This window comes from Pelophylax lessonae (genome assembly GCF_965119305.1).
Source record: "Pelophylax lessonae genome assembly, chromosome: 11".
Classification (NCBI taxonomy): domain Eukaryota; kingdom Metazoa; phylum Chordata; class Amphibia; order Anura; family Ranidae; genus Pelophylax; species Pelophylax lessonae.
Window position 1 is genome coordinate 38,740,543 of NC_138778.1, and position 17,500 is coordinate 38,758,042.

Here is a 17,500-nt window from a genome sequence, read left to right on the forward strand (position 1 = left end):
CGGGATACACTCACCTTGCTGTGATTTTAAGAGCACATTTCACTTTTAGAGTTGATTGGAAAGACCACCATATATAGAAGAATTTTTTGGCACATTGCACTTTATTCACTTTATTTGGGACTATCATCATGTATATTTTTTAAATTATTATATGTATTTTATGGACTGTTGAAGCACGTTTTTAGCACATCATTGCCATATTTTTAGGATGTTTTATTTTTATCACTTTACTCATGTTCAACACTTTTAGGAGTTGAGTTTATTTGATCATATAAGAGCTGCACATGATTTTGCTTTGCACGAATAGTTACTCAGCATTGCACTTTATTCACTTGGTTCACTTTTGATTGGAGGTTCATTTGAATTATTATATATATTTATTCATTCTATCATCACTTTATACACTTCATTTTTTTGACATATTTCTATCTATTAATTTAACCACTATTTATTATCTTAAGACACGTCTGTTCAATACACATTGGAATTAGATTAAGTGGTCCCCCTCATTGAAAGTTGAGCGCTGATTCTTTAATTTTTTAATTACGTTGTGATCAGTGGGGAATCAGCTGCTTGCTTGGAGGAGTTCCACATCGATTTCTTTGATTGGGAAGATCCGCCTGATCGCTTACCTCAAAATCGCGCATAAGTTTATTATTTCTGTAAACAATGAGATTGCATAGGCATAGGCATGCCCAGGGTGTGTGCCTGGGCATACCCTAATCACTATGTGCAGTGCTGATTCCCCCTACTGCCCAGGCTCCCCCCCCCCCCCCCAACCGTGTTCTGCATTGCTGCTAGCTTCCCTTCTCTCTTCTCCCCCCCGGCTGCTGCAGGGGATGCCTCAGGATGGAGAGTGGGGGAAGTGGCAGGTAATATGTAATTTACCAGCTCCTTCCTTTTCTAAATGAACACAGTGAAAACACTTGCTCACTGACTCTGTCCATTCATAGCTGAAGCATAGTAAACTGTGTTTACTATGCTTTAGTTTGTGAATGAACAGGAAGCTACTCTGCACAGAGCACTTCCCATTCATTCACTGTCCCGTGCAGCTGAGGCTGCAGAGAAAGGCATGTGTGTTTGAGCTTTTTGCGCACACTCTAATGTAATAGGCTGCGTGACCTACACTATATTACCAAAAGTATTGGGACACCTGCCTTTACACGCACATGAACTTTAATGGCATCCCAGTCTTAGTCCGCAGGGTTCAATATTGAATTGGCCCACCCTTTGCAGCTATAACAGCTATAATTCTTCTGGGAATGCTCTCCTCAAAGTTTAGGAGTGTGTCTATGGAAATGTTTTAACATTTTTCTGGAAGCGCATTTGTGAGGTCAGGCAATGATGTTGGAGAGAAGGCCTGGCTCACAGTCTGCATTCTAAATCATCCCAAAGGTGATCTATTGGGTTGAGGTCAGGACTCTGTGCAGCCACTCAAGTTCCTTTACCCCAAACTTGCTCATCCATGTCTTTATGGACCTTGTGCACTGGTCCAAATAATTTGGAGGGTGGATTTTGGTGTGGTGTTGTTTTTCAGGGGTTGGGCTTGGCCCCTTAGTTCGAGTAAAGGGAACTCTTAAGGAGTCAGCATACCAAGACATTTTGGACAATTTCATGCTCCCAACTTTGTGGGAACAGTTTGGGGATGGCCCCTTCCTGTTCCAACATGACTGCGCACCAGTGCACCAAGCAAGGTCCATAAAGACATGGATGAGTGAGTTTGGGGTGGAGGAACTTGACTCCCAATACTTTTGGTAATATAGTATATGTGACTAGGGTATGGTCAGCTCTAGACAGTTATGACCAGAACAAATGCCCCCTCTACTTGTGTTCTGGTGACAACTCAAAATATATTTTTTTCCTACCACTTTTCTTTCCCAGTTCCAATGGTCACCGGGACAAATAGAAGGGTGAATCAACCTAGCCGTGACACAGCAATAAAAACATGACAGTGGTACTAACCCCTCTCCCACTCTATCCCACTTCATTTTAACCACTTGCCGACCGCCGCAAGTAGATATACTGCGGCGGTCAGCCCCTCACAGGCAGAGTGACGTAGGGGTACGTCACTAGCTTGTGAGGCTCTGGGGATTGAGCGAGCGCGCGCCGCCGCCGGCGCGCTCCCGCGTGGTCACGGACCCCCCCCCGTGCGTGTGACCGGCGGACCCGATGTCCGCCGGTCACTCAGCGATCGTCGGGGGAGAGGGAGAAAGTCAGGCGGCTAGTGTAAACAAGCCGCCTGTCATTCTCCCCTGTGTAGAAACTGTGATCACACGGTTCTACTATGTAGGACCGTTGATCACTGTTTCTACAGCTCAAGCCACAGCCAATCACAGTTAGAATCACGCCCCTAGGGACACACACAGCCCCTCCCTCTCAAATAAAGTTAACCCCTTCACTGCCAGTGTATTTTTTTACAGTAACAGTGCATATGTATAGCACTGATTACTGTAGAAATGTCACTGGTAACCCCAAAAGTGTCAAAAATGTCAGTCAAGGGTCCGATCTGTCCGCCGCAATGTCGCAGTACCGCAAAAAAAAAAAAATCGCTAGATCGCCGCCATTACGCGTTAAAAAAAAAAACAACAAAAATGACAAAAATCTTTCCCTTTGTTAGTAAACGCGATAACTTTTGCGCAAACCAATCAAAATACGCTTTTTGCAATTTTTTTACCAAACATATGTAGCAGAAAACAAATTGGCCGAAAATGTTAAAAAATTTTGATTTTTACATTTTTTTTGGGGGGAATTTCATATAAAAAAATTTGAAAAATATTGTTATTTTTGAAAAATTGACGCTATTTTTTTGTTTATAGCGCATGATCAAAAAATCGCACAGGTGATCAAATACCACCAAAAGAAAGCTCTGTTTGTGGGAAAAAAATGACGTCAAATTCGTTTAGGTACAGCGTCGCACGACCGCGCAATTGTCCGTTAAAATCACGCAGTGCCGAATCGCAAAATACCCCCTGGTCTTTTAGCAGCCAAATCCTCCAGGCTTAAGTGGTTAAGCCAAAATGAAATTTTATGGAGTTCTGTATATCCTGTCCTGGTTTTCAGGACACTGTAACTGAACAAGGGTGCACTGGTGCTTAGTTTCGACAAAGAATATTACTTTCCTACTCCCACTCCCCGGCCTGAAAAACACTATTATTTTGCTGTTCTTTGTTGGCACAACAGCAAACGTACAAAGGAAGAACTTTTTTTTTGGTTGAGTTTGTAACAAAGAGCCTTTTACACAACCAGCACACCTCTTTGGTCCTGGAATGCATCAGGTTATGAAGAGCCTTGATACAGGACTCTCTGGGTTATTCATTAATCTTTACTTTGGGACAGTTAAGACTGCAGCTTAGCATAGTAATCCATAGCTTAGGAGTCATATAAATCCAAAACTATTAGAATCATATGACAACTTCTCTGTGAGAACATGTGCACAAGCAAATCTCCAGGTCCTGAGTTCCAAAACTCAGGATCTCGGTACTGTGCCCAATGTCTATGTCCTATCAGGGAGGACTTGGAACCTTTGGCCAACCAACTAAAGGCCCGTACACACGATAAGAAAATCTGTAGGGAAAATTTGTCCGACGACCGATCTGTCGATTTTCGGATTGTATGGTGCTTTCGACAGCCAACTCCAACTTTTCGGCTGACAAAATCCTGATGTGCAGGCTATAAAATTTTTGTCGTCCGTCAAAACAACATCCGATGTTCATCTCATTAGTACAGATTTCGACAGAAAAAAATCTTAAGAGCAAGACTAGGCATGCTCAGAGACGAAAGAACGCATACAAAGCAATCCAACACATGACATCACTTCTGAAGTAGAATTCTGTCGTACGGGAAAATTTGTATGAAAATAACCTCTTCACTTTCCACATCAGACTAGCATGCCACAAAAAACGGACGACAGATCGTTCGATAATCTGATCGTGTGTATGGGGCTTAATACTTTCCTGGCAGGAACAGATTTCTGTGGGCTAAAGAAAGTATACCAGTCAATACGGAAAGCTGGGTGATATTACACGCCAAGATTTTTAAACAAACGTTCATATGAACATTGTCATCAGTACACTCAGTGATATGAAAAATGTCATTTGAGACCACATCAAAAACAGTTTGCTTTTAACATTCGATTTTGGAAAAAATGGACTTTCCAAACAAAGAACTCAATCACCGTTTGAAATTCATTGGTTCAAGAAAATTTTTCTATTCTGCTCTTTTAAATTTTCTTTTTACTTTGGTCTAAAATGAACATCAATTTGACCCCACTAACAATTAGGATGAAACAAACGTTTCTAAAATAGGAAAACACTAAAACGAAATCTTACCAGTGTATGGTCATCTTAACCGTTGTTTAAGTACTATGGCCAGGTGGAAGCAGCACCAATGCGGGTGGATGTACCTGTATGTCCTCCCGCATCGTCTGCTCATGCGCACTCTCTAGATTGTTGACCCACTGTCTACCAAACAAAAACTATCACCAATTGTTGTGTCAGCCCACTGTTGAGTGGCCCTGGTACCATGTGATCGCTGTGACCAATCACAGCAAGCACATGATCGCTCTGACCAATCGCAGCAAGCACATGAACAGTAGTAAACAATGCTGTCATTGTTTACAACTGTGTGAGCTCTGTGATTGATCACAGCGATCACATGGTACCAGGGCTAATCACAGCTGCCCTGTATCATGTGACAGCTGTGACTTATCACAGCATCTCAGTAGTACACAAGGTTTCATAATCCCAAATTCCAAAACCAAGGTTTTATGAATGAAACATTTACAGTCTGTACCAATAGGTATGGGCAGACAGCTATACTGAAAGTCTGCAGGAGTCTGACATCTGCTGATCGTGGGTGCAATGCTCTGTAGGCAAAAAAAAATAAAAATTTACTTGCAAAAATATGTGCATTTATTATTTTTTATAAAGGTGAATTTAGCCTTTACCAATCATTTGATAAGGACTAAAGCTGAGGTCATACACTGATTAAAATTTTGATTAGTGTGTGGATTCCCCCAGATGGTATAATCAATAATCAACCTTTGTCGAAGGGACATGTTGGAAAAAACATTTTCTATTGATTAGCAGCTGTAGTCAGTTCCAGCTGCTGTCCAGTGTACTCTGACACCTGTGGGTGCTGCTGTCAGAATACAATGTCCCAGTGAGGGGAATTCCTCCTTCCACCTTGGTTGTGCGGATGGAGGAATCTGTTGGCTTTTTTTTTTCCACCTGGTGGGGAGCAGGGAGTCATCCCTGCCGGGAGAACACAGTGGATCGATGGTTTTAATTTAGTTACAAACAGCCTGCCCCATAGATAGTTTAAATCTCAGCTGGTCCCTGCTCAATTGACCAAGATACAAACCATCAATGGCTGGCTTAATTGTAAAGGGCAGACAATTTTATATATAGTACATTCACATCAGTTCCTGTCCTCAAGAAGATTAAAACGGAGTTCTACCCAAAAGTGGAAGTTCCGCTTTAAGGACTCCTGACTCCCTGACATACCACATTTGGCATGAGGGGAGCGGGTAAATAGTTTAGACAGGTACCCTGCTCCCACTTCCGCTAGGCAGCCCGAGCGGACGTGCTCCTCTCCCCCTCCCTCCCTAGAGTCTTCTGGGACATGTCACAGTCCCAGAAGATTGCCTGGCCATTCAGGACACACAGCGAGACTTGCGCATGCGCAGTGTGCACCCGGCTGTGAAACCGCAAGCTGTCAGGTGCTGAGGCTTGTAGCTTTCTATATATCCCTTTTCTGTGTTTCCCTGTGGCTTTGTGCTGCTGCTGCTGCTGCAGCAGCCACTGAAAACTCCTGTGTATCAACTTCCCCAAAAATAAAAATTTACACAGGGCTGTCTATGCTGGCCCTATCTATAGTTATATGGTAGCACTAAGTTCTTGCGATTTGTCTTTTTATGCATCATGCATTGAATTGTAGTAGAAAGGTGAATGCCAACACTTGGAACGCAGCTAGTACAGCTATTTCCTAGGGGTCTGGCAATGGAACAAGGCAACTGGGGCATGGGAAAAAATTAAAGGATTAGAGCATGATCATTGCGCATGCTATAAATCAGGCATGTCCAACCTGCGGCCCAGGGGCCGCATGCGGCCCAGAACCGTAGGCAATGCGGCCCACTGCCCCCTGACAATTTTTTATTTTTTTTGCTGGGGAGGAAGGAAGTTGAGTTGGGGGCACGGCCACAGCGACTTCCAACTAACTGTAGGCAGAGGCTGCCTTGGAGGGGATCATCCACTAGTTGTGTTAAATTAGTGCTGGGGGGGGGGGGCACAGCAGCGCGGGAAGGGCGCGGCAGGGCGTTTTATTACATATATACTGTACCTTAACTATAGTATATATTTTATATGTGGCCCAAGAAAATTTCTCTACACTCAGTGTGGCCTAGAGAAGCCAAAAGGTTGGACACCCATGCTATAAATCAAACGTTTCACTTGTCCTAGTATGGGGAACGTAAAGGCTCGAACTCAGCCGCATTGACATACTGTACTGTGGAAAAACATGTTATATTAAATGTGTACAGACCTCTATTATTTCAGCAAAACAATGGCAACCACAGTATACTGAAGTAGATCTAGTATGAACAGGAAAGACATATTAGTGACCCTAGACATAACCCTTCATGTAATTGATGAGTGCCGAGTTTTTAGTGTGGTAATAAAGTATAACACAAGTTAAATATTTCATATAACGTGTATCTTGTTCTAATGAAATGTGTTATTTGTTCTGCAGCTAGAGATCAAGAATCATGTCTTCTTCAGTCCCATTAACTGGGATGATCTGTATCATAAGAGGATTTCTCCACCTTATAACCCCAATGTGGTGAGTGAATGTGATCCTGCAAAATCTAATAAAACTTTTTTGAAGTAGGTTGGTCTTATTACCTTATGCTGAGGAAATGCATGCACTGCAATACGCTATATGAGCGTTGAGATGCACTGTGTTATTTCAAATGGGTCCCAGTGCTGAATAAATCATGCTTTATGGCATGCTGTAATGCAGGTGGGTTGTGCCAACACGTTACATCAGTAAAACACAACACTCAGAGCATTGTTCTTAGACTTAAAGGCACCTTTCACACGGATGTATAGTAACCAAGTAGAACTACTTCACTACTGTACTTAAGTACCGAAAGGCGGTATCTGTACTTTCCTATAGTAGAATTTTTTTCTCCTACTTCTACTTTTACTTCACTACATTTTTTCGATGATTTCAATACTTCTACTCCGATATTTTTTTTTTTTGTGCTGCATAGTTACTCGTTACAATTATAAAAATTACCACTGCCAGAACAGTAGATGGCAGGTTTCATGAAGCTCAAAACATGTGTATTATCAGCGCATACGAAAATAAATGCTACTGTATGTATAAATAAAAGTTGCATTTGAAATAATAAAAAACAATATGATGTTCAAACTTTTGACTTTTTTCTTTAATAACTACATAACACAGTACTTGTACTTTTACTTTCAGTACTTGAGTAGCAAAATTTTTAAAAAAACTACTTGCAATACTTAAGTACAAAAAATGTTGAATACTTTAGTACTTCTACTCAAGTCACTTTTTGATTGAGCGCTTCCACTTCTACTCAAGTATGGGTTTCGAGTACTTTATACAACTTTGCCTTTCACACGGATGTTCCAATCAGGTCCGCCTGTCCATTTTTCAGGCACACTTGATTGGAAGCTCTATTCTTCTTTAACCTCCCTGGCGGTATGATTCTTTCGGATTTTAAGTGCTGAAAGCGGTACCATTATTTTGCATGTAATTCTTAAGAATGAGCAGCCCAAACCAACTATACATATATTTTTTTTTTTACTGTGCATTCTTCTTTATAACATCTCAGGTATGATAAAGTTTGAAACACAAAATCATAAATTATAATTTAATATAAAACTATAAATAAGTAAAGTATGTGTGTGTATATATTGTGAGGGATTAGCTCGGTAGCGGGTGTGGATAACCCCTTTGGAGGGGTTCGTCACACAGGGAGAGAGCCGAGGAGTGGTTGAAAACAACAGTTTATGGTTTATTCTTCCAATTTCTTCAAACAAGTGCATGCAGCAAAAACATCAAAAATCAAAATAAAACACAAAATAAATCCTGGCCGCTGTGGGCGTCTACCTTCTCACACACAGGAACCTACCTAAGAAGTCTTCTCAACCTACTGTTGGGCAGACACTGCTGGTCCTACAGCAGACACTCAAATGTCCATTTGTGTTTTCTTTACACAGAAAAAGTTCAACCCCTCACCTTTAGAAGTCTCTCATCTGACTGCTCTCCCCAGCTCACACAGCCTCAGGAGGCAGCAATCAATAGACTCCCTTTGGACAAATTATAGAGGCCTTAATTGCCTCATTCTGAACAGCTGAAAGTTTTCTCAACTTCCATACACCTTCCTGCCTATCTCTGCAGCCGACACCTGATAGTAATTGGTGAATTGTCTAAACCAAGCAGAAATATATCTCCCGTCTGTGACAACACCCATAGATTTACCTGACTTCCTGTCACAATATATATATATATATATATATATATATATATATATGTATATATATATATATATATATGTATATATATGTATATATGTATATATATGTATATATATATATATATATATGTGTGTGTATATATATATATATATATATATATATGTGTGTGTATATATGTATGTATATATATATATATATATATGTATATGTATGTATATACATATATATATATATATATATATATATATATATATATATATATATACATAAAAAGTACAGTAAAACTGCAAGATAGGGCACGGGGGGGCAAACTGATGTGAATTTATTTTATTTTGCATTGTATCAGTGTGTTTGGTGTGTTTTACGTTTGACTTTGCCGCCGGTTCCACCCCCCTGTGAGCGTCACATCGCAGGAGACGGAAGCTGGGGCACACAGAGCATCGGGAGGAAGATCCGCCGCCACACACCGCCGGAATACATCGCTGGATCCCGGGGACAAGGCTAAGTAACCCCTCTACCAGGATCCAGCAATCTTCCTAGCGGTACCCCGAGTGTGGCTCGGGGTTACCGCTTTTGGCACTGAAATTTAACCCCGAGCCACACTCGGGAATACCGCTAGGGAGGTTAAGGAGCAGCGGGTTTAAACAGATATGTAACTGTTTACACCCGCCAACATCCAATCCCATCCGATCTGCCAAAAAGGGATGGGTGGGGATCCATTCCCCTTCCATCTAGTGGATCGGATGCCAGTTGGGTGTAAACGGACAAGCAGTTCGTTTACATCCGGCCGCTCATAGAGAACAGTAGTCTGTGTCCGTGTCCGCTCTGCATGAGTGGAGTGGACATGGTTCTGTCATCCGCTTGTTCAGTGAGGATAAGCAGACAGATGCCCTGCTGAGCAAGCGGATCGCAGCCGCAGTCTGCCTCGTGTAAAGGGGATCTAGTGTAACTGTAGCACTTGAACTCTTGTATAGAGTAGGAAACAGGGGTCTATTTATCTATTATAAAATTTATCGCCACAGTCCATATATAATCCAGATTTTATTGAATAAAATTTAAAGTATAACTAAAGGAAAAACTTTTTTTTTAGTTTTGGATAGAGTGGAGAGGGATTAGAACATCTGTCAGTTTGTATTACTGGCTGTGCCCCCATTAAGAAGATCCGCTCTCTCTAGTTGCCCTGTTTACCATTATGTTTGAAAGTGAAAGTAAAAGAAAATCCCAACATTTTGGTTGTCCCCAGAAAAGTATTAGAGGGGAAATCTTACAAAAGGATGCTATTTCTAGTAGCCTGGAGATCCCCAGGGCATTCCCTTAATTTTCAGGAATTTCCTCTCACTTCCTGTTTGGCTATGGGACAGGAAGTGAAGGTAAATCTCCACAATGGGACACAGATGACAAAAACCCTCCCTTACTCTATCCATAATGAAAGAAAAAATAAGTTTATCCTATAGTTCTACTTTAAGCAGTCAAGTATACAGCAAAAAGCATTACATTTTCTGAGCATGGGGCCAGTGGGACCCCAGCTGGTAGAACAGCACCTGCTACCTGATGCTAAGAGCTGAAGGTTGAGATAAGCAATTTTCTTTGGTGTTTGGGCCCTTTATACTGGCAGCCAGGGGGTAGTAAACAACATAATGGTTTACCGCCCTCCAGTCACCCACCAGCCTGACAGAGCTGCACGCATGTTATAGCCATGATGCTTTGCAGGCTTCAGAGTTTGACAAGCAGCACCACCTGTCAACCTCGCCCATTGAAATTATTGGGGCTGCACAGCAACTGCAACCTCAGCGTTTGGCTCACAGTTGTCACGTGGTCCCGCAAGGTAAAATTGTTGTTCGGCAATTAAGAAAACAGGAAAAACCTCTGTTAAAAAAAGAAAACTGGAAAAAAAAACAAGCGTCAGGAGGCAGTAGTTGCACCGCCTGATTGCCTACCAGCCACTGCTATACCGCCCTCTGAAATGCAATCCTGCCTGTCTGCAATAGCCATTTGTCAATGCTTTTCACCCTAGAATCATAGAACTTTCACCCAAGATTCAATGACTAAAATATTTGTGCATTGTGGGTAAAACTTGTGTGAATCCTGTGTGAAAACATTGATAAATAAACCCCATATAATTTCTGTGAAGATTTTATTGCTATATGTGCATTTCGGGGTTCCAGAGGATTTCTCTTCACTAGGGCTTTATACTCATAAACAAAGTATATACCAAATTGAGAGAATTAAAGGGATCTCAAGAAGTAATAAATATAAAGAATGTTTGGCTTAAAAGAGAAGTATAGCCAAAGCTTTTTTTGTCCATATTTCTCTTTTGGCTCTCAGGAGTACATTTACTTTTGCACTCTTGTGACCCAAAGTTAGCTGATAATGGGCCATTGCCCACTATCAGCTGATGAGGCAGAGCCATGCCAGGCTCCAGAAGGATCCCGACAATATTGTTGTCTACCCTCTAATTCAGTGGTCCTCAACCCTGGCCTACAGGGCCCACTAACAGGCCAGATTTTAGGTATTACCTTGGGGAGATGCAGACTAGAGTACTGCAATCACTGAGCAGCAAATGATATCACCTGGGATGTATTTCAGTTATCTTGAAAATCTGGCATGTTAGTGGGCCCTGTAGGCCAGGGTTGAGGACCACTGCTCTAATTGACAGCTGGCTCTACCTTTCAGCATGCACCTGACAGATGGAGCCAGTCTTGTCCTCCCCTGGAGCGTGCAAAATCAGGTGCAGCTCTCTAAACACCAATCAGCTTCCAGGATTTATTGTCAAGGCTTAAAGCGGTAGTATACCGCTTTTTTTTTACTTTTAACTACAGGTAAGCCTATGATAAGGCTTACCTGTAGGTACAATTAATATCTCCTAAACCGGCACGGTTTAGGAGATATTACCACTGCATGCAGCCGCTGACGAGTGCGGCGCATGCGCTCTGAAGGTCCGGCGGACCTTCAGAGTTCCTTGCCGGGAATTGCCGGAAAATGTGACGTCATCGCGGCCACTCACAGCGCCGGAGCCACGGAACCCGGAAGAGACGCCGTGGGATCATGTCCGCTCCCACAGCGGTGTCCGGGGGTCCGTGTCGGGGCTTCGTTCTAAGGTAAGTAATTCATAATGAGCTAGTATGCGATGCATACTAGCTCATTATGCCTTTGTCTTGCAGGGTTTTTTTTTTTGTCATTAGAGTTTACTACTGCTTTAACTGAGCAAGCTGAACAAACTTGTAGAAGGAAATTAACACATATTGCAGCAACTTTTGGTAACTTATATTTGCTGCATGGTTCAAGATCTCTTCATTTATGTGTAGTGCACCCCCTAAGAAGCAGCTGGTAAATTCGGTCCTATTTCCCCCCTAGAGCACATACAGCATTTTCTTCGTTCTACCACTGGCCCAGAAAACTGTCTAGGGTTTTTTTTTAGGGTTTTTATTGGAACATGAATTTGTATATGGAGAGGGAGCATGGGATACCCCAATAAACTGCCACTTTACAAACTTGAGAACTTCTAGCCCTCCACACACTGCTGGCTGCAATGCCGTACAAGTTACTAGCTGCACTGCATCCACAAAATGTCCCACAGATTTCTAATGCTGCTGGTGACTTGTACTCCCTCAGGAGGATAAAAGCTACACACCGTCACTTCTCCTCAGCATTGGGAGGTTACTCACTTAGCCGCAGGATCACCAGTTGCCTCCTGCCGATATCCACCAGACTCTTCCTTGTAAGGGAGATGTAGAGATGTGGGGACACCACCGAAGGACAGTTGGACTCTGTCTCTCTCCAGTGAGCTTCCTCGTGACCCAACTTGATGCCTAGACAATGGATCTGCCTAGCTGGGACCTTGGTGCCTTCACAAGGGCTTCTCTAACACTCCTGCTCCAGGGGCAGATCCCATTCACAGGCATCTCCTCCGGCAGGACTGGACCCAGGAACACTGCACCCTGCTAGCCCAGGCCTCAAACTATTTATGGGCTCTGTGTGTTATATATAAAGGTAGTTTTATCTGAAAATTAACTATCTGTGAGAATGTTGATGAAAGAAAAAAGTGCTGTGTGCTTTAATACTTGTGAATAAATAAAAGTGCAATGTGCTTCCAGACACTTTTGGATTATATATTATATGTTCAATCAGGTAATCTATTGTGTTCTGGTATGTTATAGACGCTTCAAGTGATATTCGATCCAATGAGTCTCTCAACCTTTATCCAATGGGTATTATGATTTGCTAACAAAGTGATATCATCAAGCAATGAATAAAGATGTATCATAAAATACTTAAAAGGTGGTAAATTCCATGTGTCAGTATTCTTAAAATTAAATAAATACTAAATCTTTATCTGATGAATATTACGGTGTATAAGCTTAAGATGGTTTTCCAAAACAAAAAATATATATTACGTCAAGTTTTCATAAATTCCTAAAACAGTGATAAAAGTGCATGAGTGAATATTCCTAAAAATCAATAAATAATATGGTGACTTATAGATAGTAGTGCTTCTTCAAAAAGTGCTCAGTGCTTTCCAAAATCACAATATAAACAACCAGAGTTGATCATGCAGGATATAAAGGTTCATATAGAATGAGTCCCAGGGAGGAAGTCACGTGACCTCGTGACGTAACGCGTAGGAGGAGCTCTATACCCGGAAGTAACGTATCGGACAACACTGGATTCCCATAGTGTCCGCACGTTCTGTACACGCTGATAACAAGCTGCGAAAGTGTAAGTGTATCTCTGTATATGCGGCAATAAACAGCTCTTAATACTGCACCATGATAGTTCTATTGTTTTGAGACATTAAGGAGGATAGTGCGAGGGAAGCGGACCCAATTGGCTGTTAGTGGATAGGATTCCCGGAGACCCCTATCGATTTGGGTACCTGCGCTGGAGACCAGGACCAAAAGGGGACAGCACCTAAAGGAAACAACATCAGCTTACACCCTGGCAATATACCATATGCGTATGTTCTTGGGTCTAAAGGTGAGAGTTTAGCACACCTAGAAGTGACACACAAGGTGGAAGAATTTAAGTCACTATATTGATTTCAAGCACGTCTACAACAAAAGAAATAAGAATATATATACAATTTTGAAAAAATTTTGGGACTCATTCTATATGAACCTTTATATCCTGCATGATCAACTCTGGTTGTTTATATTGTGATTTTGGAAAGCACTGAGCACTTTTTGAAGAAGCACTACTATCTATAAGTCACCATATTATTTATTGATTTTTAGGAATATTCACTCATGCACTTTTATCACTGTTTTAGGAATTTATGAAAAATTGACGTAATATATATTTTTTGTTTTGGAAAACCATCTTAAGCTTATACACCGTAATATTCATCAGATAAAGATTTAGTATCTATTTATTTTAAGAATACTGACACATGGAATTTACCACCTTTTAAGTATTTTATACATCTTTATTCATTGCTTGATGATATCACTTTGATAGCAAATCATAATACCCATTGGATAAAGGTTGAGAGACTCATTGGATCGAATATCACTTGAAGCGACTTTAACATATCAGAACACAATAGATTACCTGATTGAACATATAATATATAATCCAAAAGTGTCTGGAAGCACATTGCACTTTTATTTATGCACAAGTATTAAAGCACACAGCACTTTTTTCTTTCATCAACATTCTCACAGATAGTTAATTTTCAGATAAAACTACCTTTATATATAACACACACAGATCAGTCCTTACTTGTGGTTGAAGTATATTGAATAACATCTAGCCTCTAAAGCGCGCCACTACCCCCACCATTACATTTTATCAACTGTTTAGTACCAGTACCAGTGGTGCAGCATTAGGGTGTTCCCACAACTCCTGACAGCGCAGGAATCACACACACCTTATTTATGGGCTCTCTCCACCTTCTGCGCACACCTCCCCAGGGATTGGCTGGAGTTCTATAAATATTCAGGCTGCCTGTCCTGCTCTCCCTTACACTATACTTCTAAAAGCCTCTAGAAGACAGTGTGAGTAACAAGACAACAGCCCTAAGCAATCAATCCCTGCTCCACTGATTACAGAGGAGCTATACTTAATTTACCTAGCAGACTACTCTATACGAGGAGGGTTCTACATCTGGTAAACTCCCAGCACTTGAATACAATCTAAACCACCTTTGTAGATAAAGCTGAGCCCTACTGACTAAAATGTTAGGTCACAAAATTCTCTGAGTTAAACTGTGACCCATGGAAATAGGTAGATTATATATTATATCTGTCTTTCCAATAAGGACGAAAAATAAAGATCAGTGGTATATTTAGCAGCTAGGGTATAGAGATTGATTTAATAAAACCGGTGCAAAAATCTGGTGCAACTCTGCATAAAAACCAATCAGCTTCCAGGTTATATTGTCAAAGTTTATTTTAACAAGCTGATGTTAGAAGCTGATTGGCTACCATTTACAGCTGCACCAGATTTTGCACGCTCTAGTTTTAGTAAATAGACCCCATAGAGTCAATCAGCTGAATATTGTAAGTAAATAAAATTGTCAAACTTTTCTCCTTGCAGGCTGGTCCAGCTGATCTACGTCACTTTGATCCAGAATTCACGCAGGAGGCCGTGCCGAATTCTGTGAGCCGCACACCCGACCTGGCCCCCAGCAGTTCCAGTTGCTCAAATGCTTTTTATGGCTTTTCCTATGCACAAAGTGAGGATGACTATTTGAGTGGAGATAATCTTGGAAACGGTGATTTTATAGGACAATGAATCCATTTGGACAAATCAACAACAACTCTACACTCCAATCTGCAGATGAAATGAACGATAAGTCCTAAAGATTGGTGCATGTGTCCTTGGATGTGTTCTGCAGACCAATCTTGAACCATTATATTGACTGATGAACAGAGATGACGGAAGATGAGTGTTTGTAAGCTCAAAGTCTTAATGTTGATCAATTTATTAAGTACTGTATAATTAACAGGAGCAAGTGGCTTCCCATGTTGACTTCACTGTAAATAGTGCACCCAAGTCATGTCATCCTCTTTGCTACTTATCTTTCAGAGTTTGTCCATGACAAGTAAAAGAGTAGAAAACATCCCTCCCATTAGATGGATAATATCCAGTGGTGGGGATCCTCTAATAAAGGACTTAACGACCAACTATAAGGATTCTGCTACAGCAGTCTTGAAGGCCTCAGTACTAGTTGGCTTTGTTTATCTGAGACATACTTCGACACAATCAATTTCGCATAGATCTGTGGAGTTTGAACAGTCCAAGCATTATGGGGTCGTTGGAGTGACTCACAATCCGCCAGTCTTTGGTGTCCAAGAGGATAGTGGCTGCTGTACATTACTCTGCTACTCAAGAATTTGCCTTTTTCATTCATTTTTTTGACTGAACAGAAAACAATTTTAACTACCATTAAGTGCCATTGTATCAATTCCACATATTCTCCATTTGTCAATGCCAGTGGAAGACAAGCATAACTCTAGCTCAGGGCCAGATTAACATAGGGGCTATTGGAGCTGCAGCTCCAGGCCCCTACCTTAATATAGGCCCCGGGTTGGCCATATTCACTGTTACCGCTCTTCTCTTACTTGTAAACACAGAAGTCTGGCTTCTATGCTCGCTTCCCCAGGCAGCTCCCTCAGAACCTCCCCACACAGCACGAAGGCCGGACAAGGAGGGACAGTTGCCGATGCATGGATGTGTTTATGGGCTTCAGAGACAGCATCCCATGTTGAATTAGGCATGCATGGCTGCACCCTTCCTCCTCTGGGTGCATGCCAAGGCACGGCCCTTCAAAATCCTCAGCACCAAGCCCATGATGCTCTTAATCCGGCCCTGCTCTAGCTGTTCTTCAAGAGTTTTCTCCTGCAAAGTAGTATCATAATGCAAGTATGCACCGCCCTCCAGCCCCCATCCAACGAAGCCCTCCAGCAGCGCGCTGTCACCGCTGCAAAGGCTTCCATCTTTACCCGGTCGTCCTTCCTGATTTGCGCGCTGCGGCCACCTGACTGGCTCAGGGAGTCTCGGCCGCGGCACAGGTATGCCATTCCTTCAGAGCGGATGTGCCGGTGACGTCACCTGCTGAAGAGACACTGAATATCTTCTAAACAGTGCATGTCTAGGAAATGTTCCTTTTTTTTTTTATAAGCTTACCTGTAGGTTAAAATAAATATAAAGCGTTTAATACCACTTTACAAATTTTTCCACTCACCTATCTTGCATACCATGTATAAAAAAAGATCTATGTACTTACCTTTTTTTAATCCACTCTGGTCCAGTCACGTGATCCAGCAGCTCCAGCTCCCCTGTGTCAGTGAGTGGCTGCTGCAGGGGAGAGGAGGGAATGCCGGCAACGACTAGGCCATGGAAGTCTATGGTTGATATCATGGCTCCAGGAATTCACAGCCATTATCGAGTGCTCTCTGACACAAGGGAGGCGGAGCTGCTGATCCACGTGACTAGACTGGCCTGGCTAAAAAAAGTAAATTTTACAAACCCGATTCCAAAAAACTTGGGACACTGTATAAATTGTGAATAAAAACAGAATGCAATGATGTGGAAGTTTCACATTTCAATATTTTATTCAGAATACAACATAGATGACATATCAAATGTTTAAACTGAGAAAATGTATCATTTTAAGGGAAAAATAAGTTGATTTTAAATTTCATGGCATCTACACATCTCAAAAAAGTTGGGACAAGGCCTTGTTTACCACTGTGGGGCATCCCCTCTTCTTTTTATAACAGTCTGCAAACGTCTGGGGACTGAGGAGACAAGTTGCTCAAGTTTAGGAATAGGAATGTTGTCCCATTCTTGTCTAATACAGGCTTCTAGTTGCTCAACTGTCTTAGGTCTTCTTTGTCGCATCTTCCTCTTTATGATGCGCCAAATGTTTTCTATGGGTGAAAGATCTGGACTGCAGGCTGGCCATTTAAGTACCCGGATCCTTCTTCTACGCAGCCATGATGTTATAATTGATGCAGTATGTGGTCTGGCATTGATGGTGCCTTTCCAGA

At 41.8% G+C, this 17,500-nt stretch overlaps 1 protein-coding gene across 2 annotated transcripts in view; it reads left to right on the forward strand.

Moving 5' to 3' along the window:
* The window catches only part of SGK2 (serum/glucocorticoid regulated kinase 2), an 87,489-nt gene extending 71,966 nt beyond the window's left edge, over window positions 1-15,523 (forward strand). For both annotated transcript variants that reach the window (XM_082272326.1, XM_082272325.1), the window contains exons 11-12: window positions 6,748-6,837; window positions 15,042-15,523. In XM_082272326.1, coding sequence (XP_082128452.1) covers window positions 6,748-6,837; window positions 15,042-15,239 — 288 coding nt within the window. In that variant the 3' untranslated portion in view covers window positions 15,240-15,523. The remainder of the gene's footprint in view (window positions 1-6,747; window positions 6,838-15,041) is intronic.
* The last annotated feature ends 1,977 nt before the right edge of the window (window positions 15,524-17,500 follow it).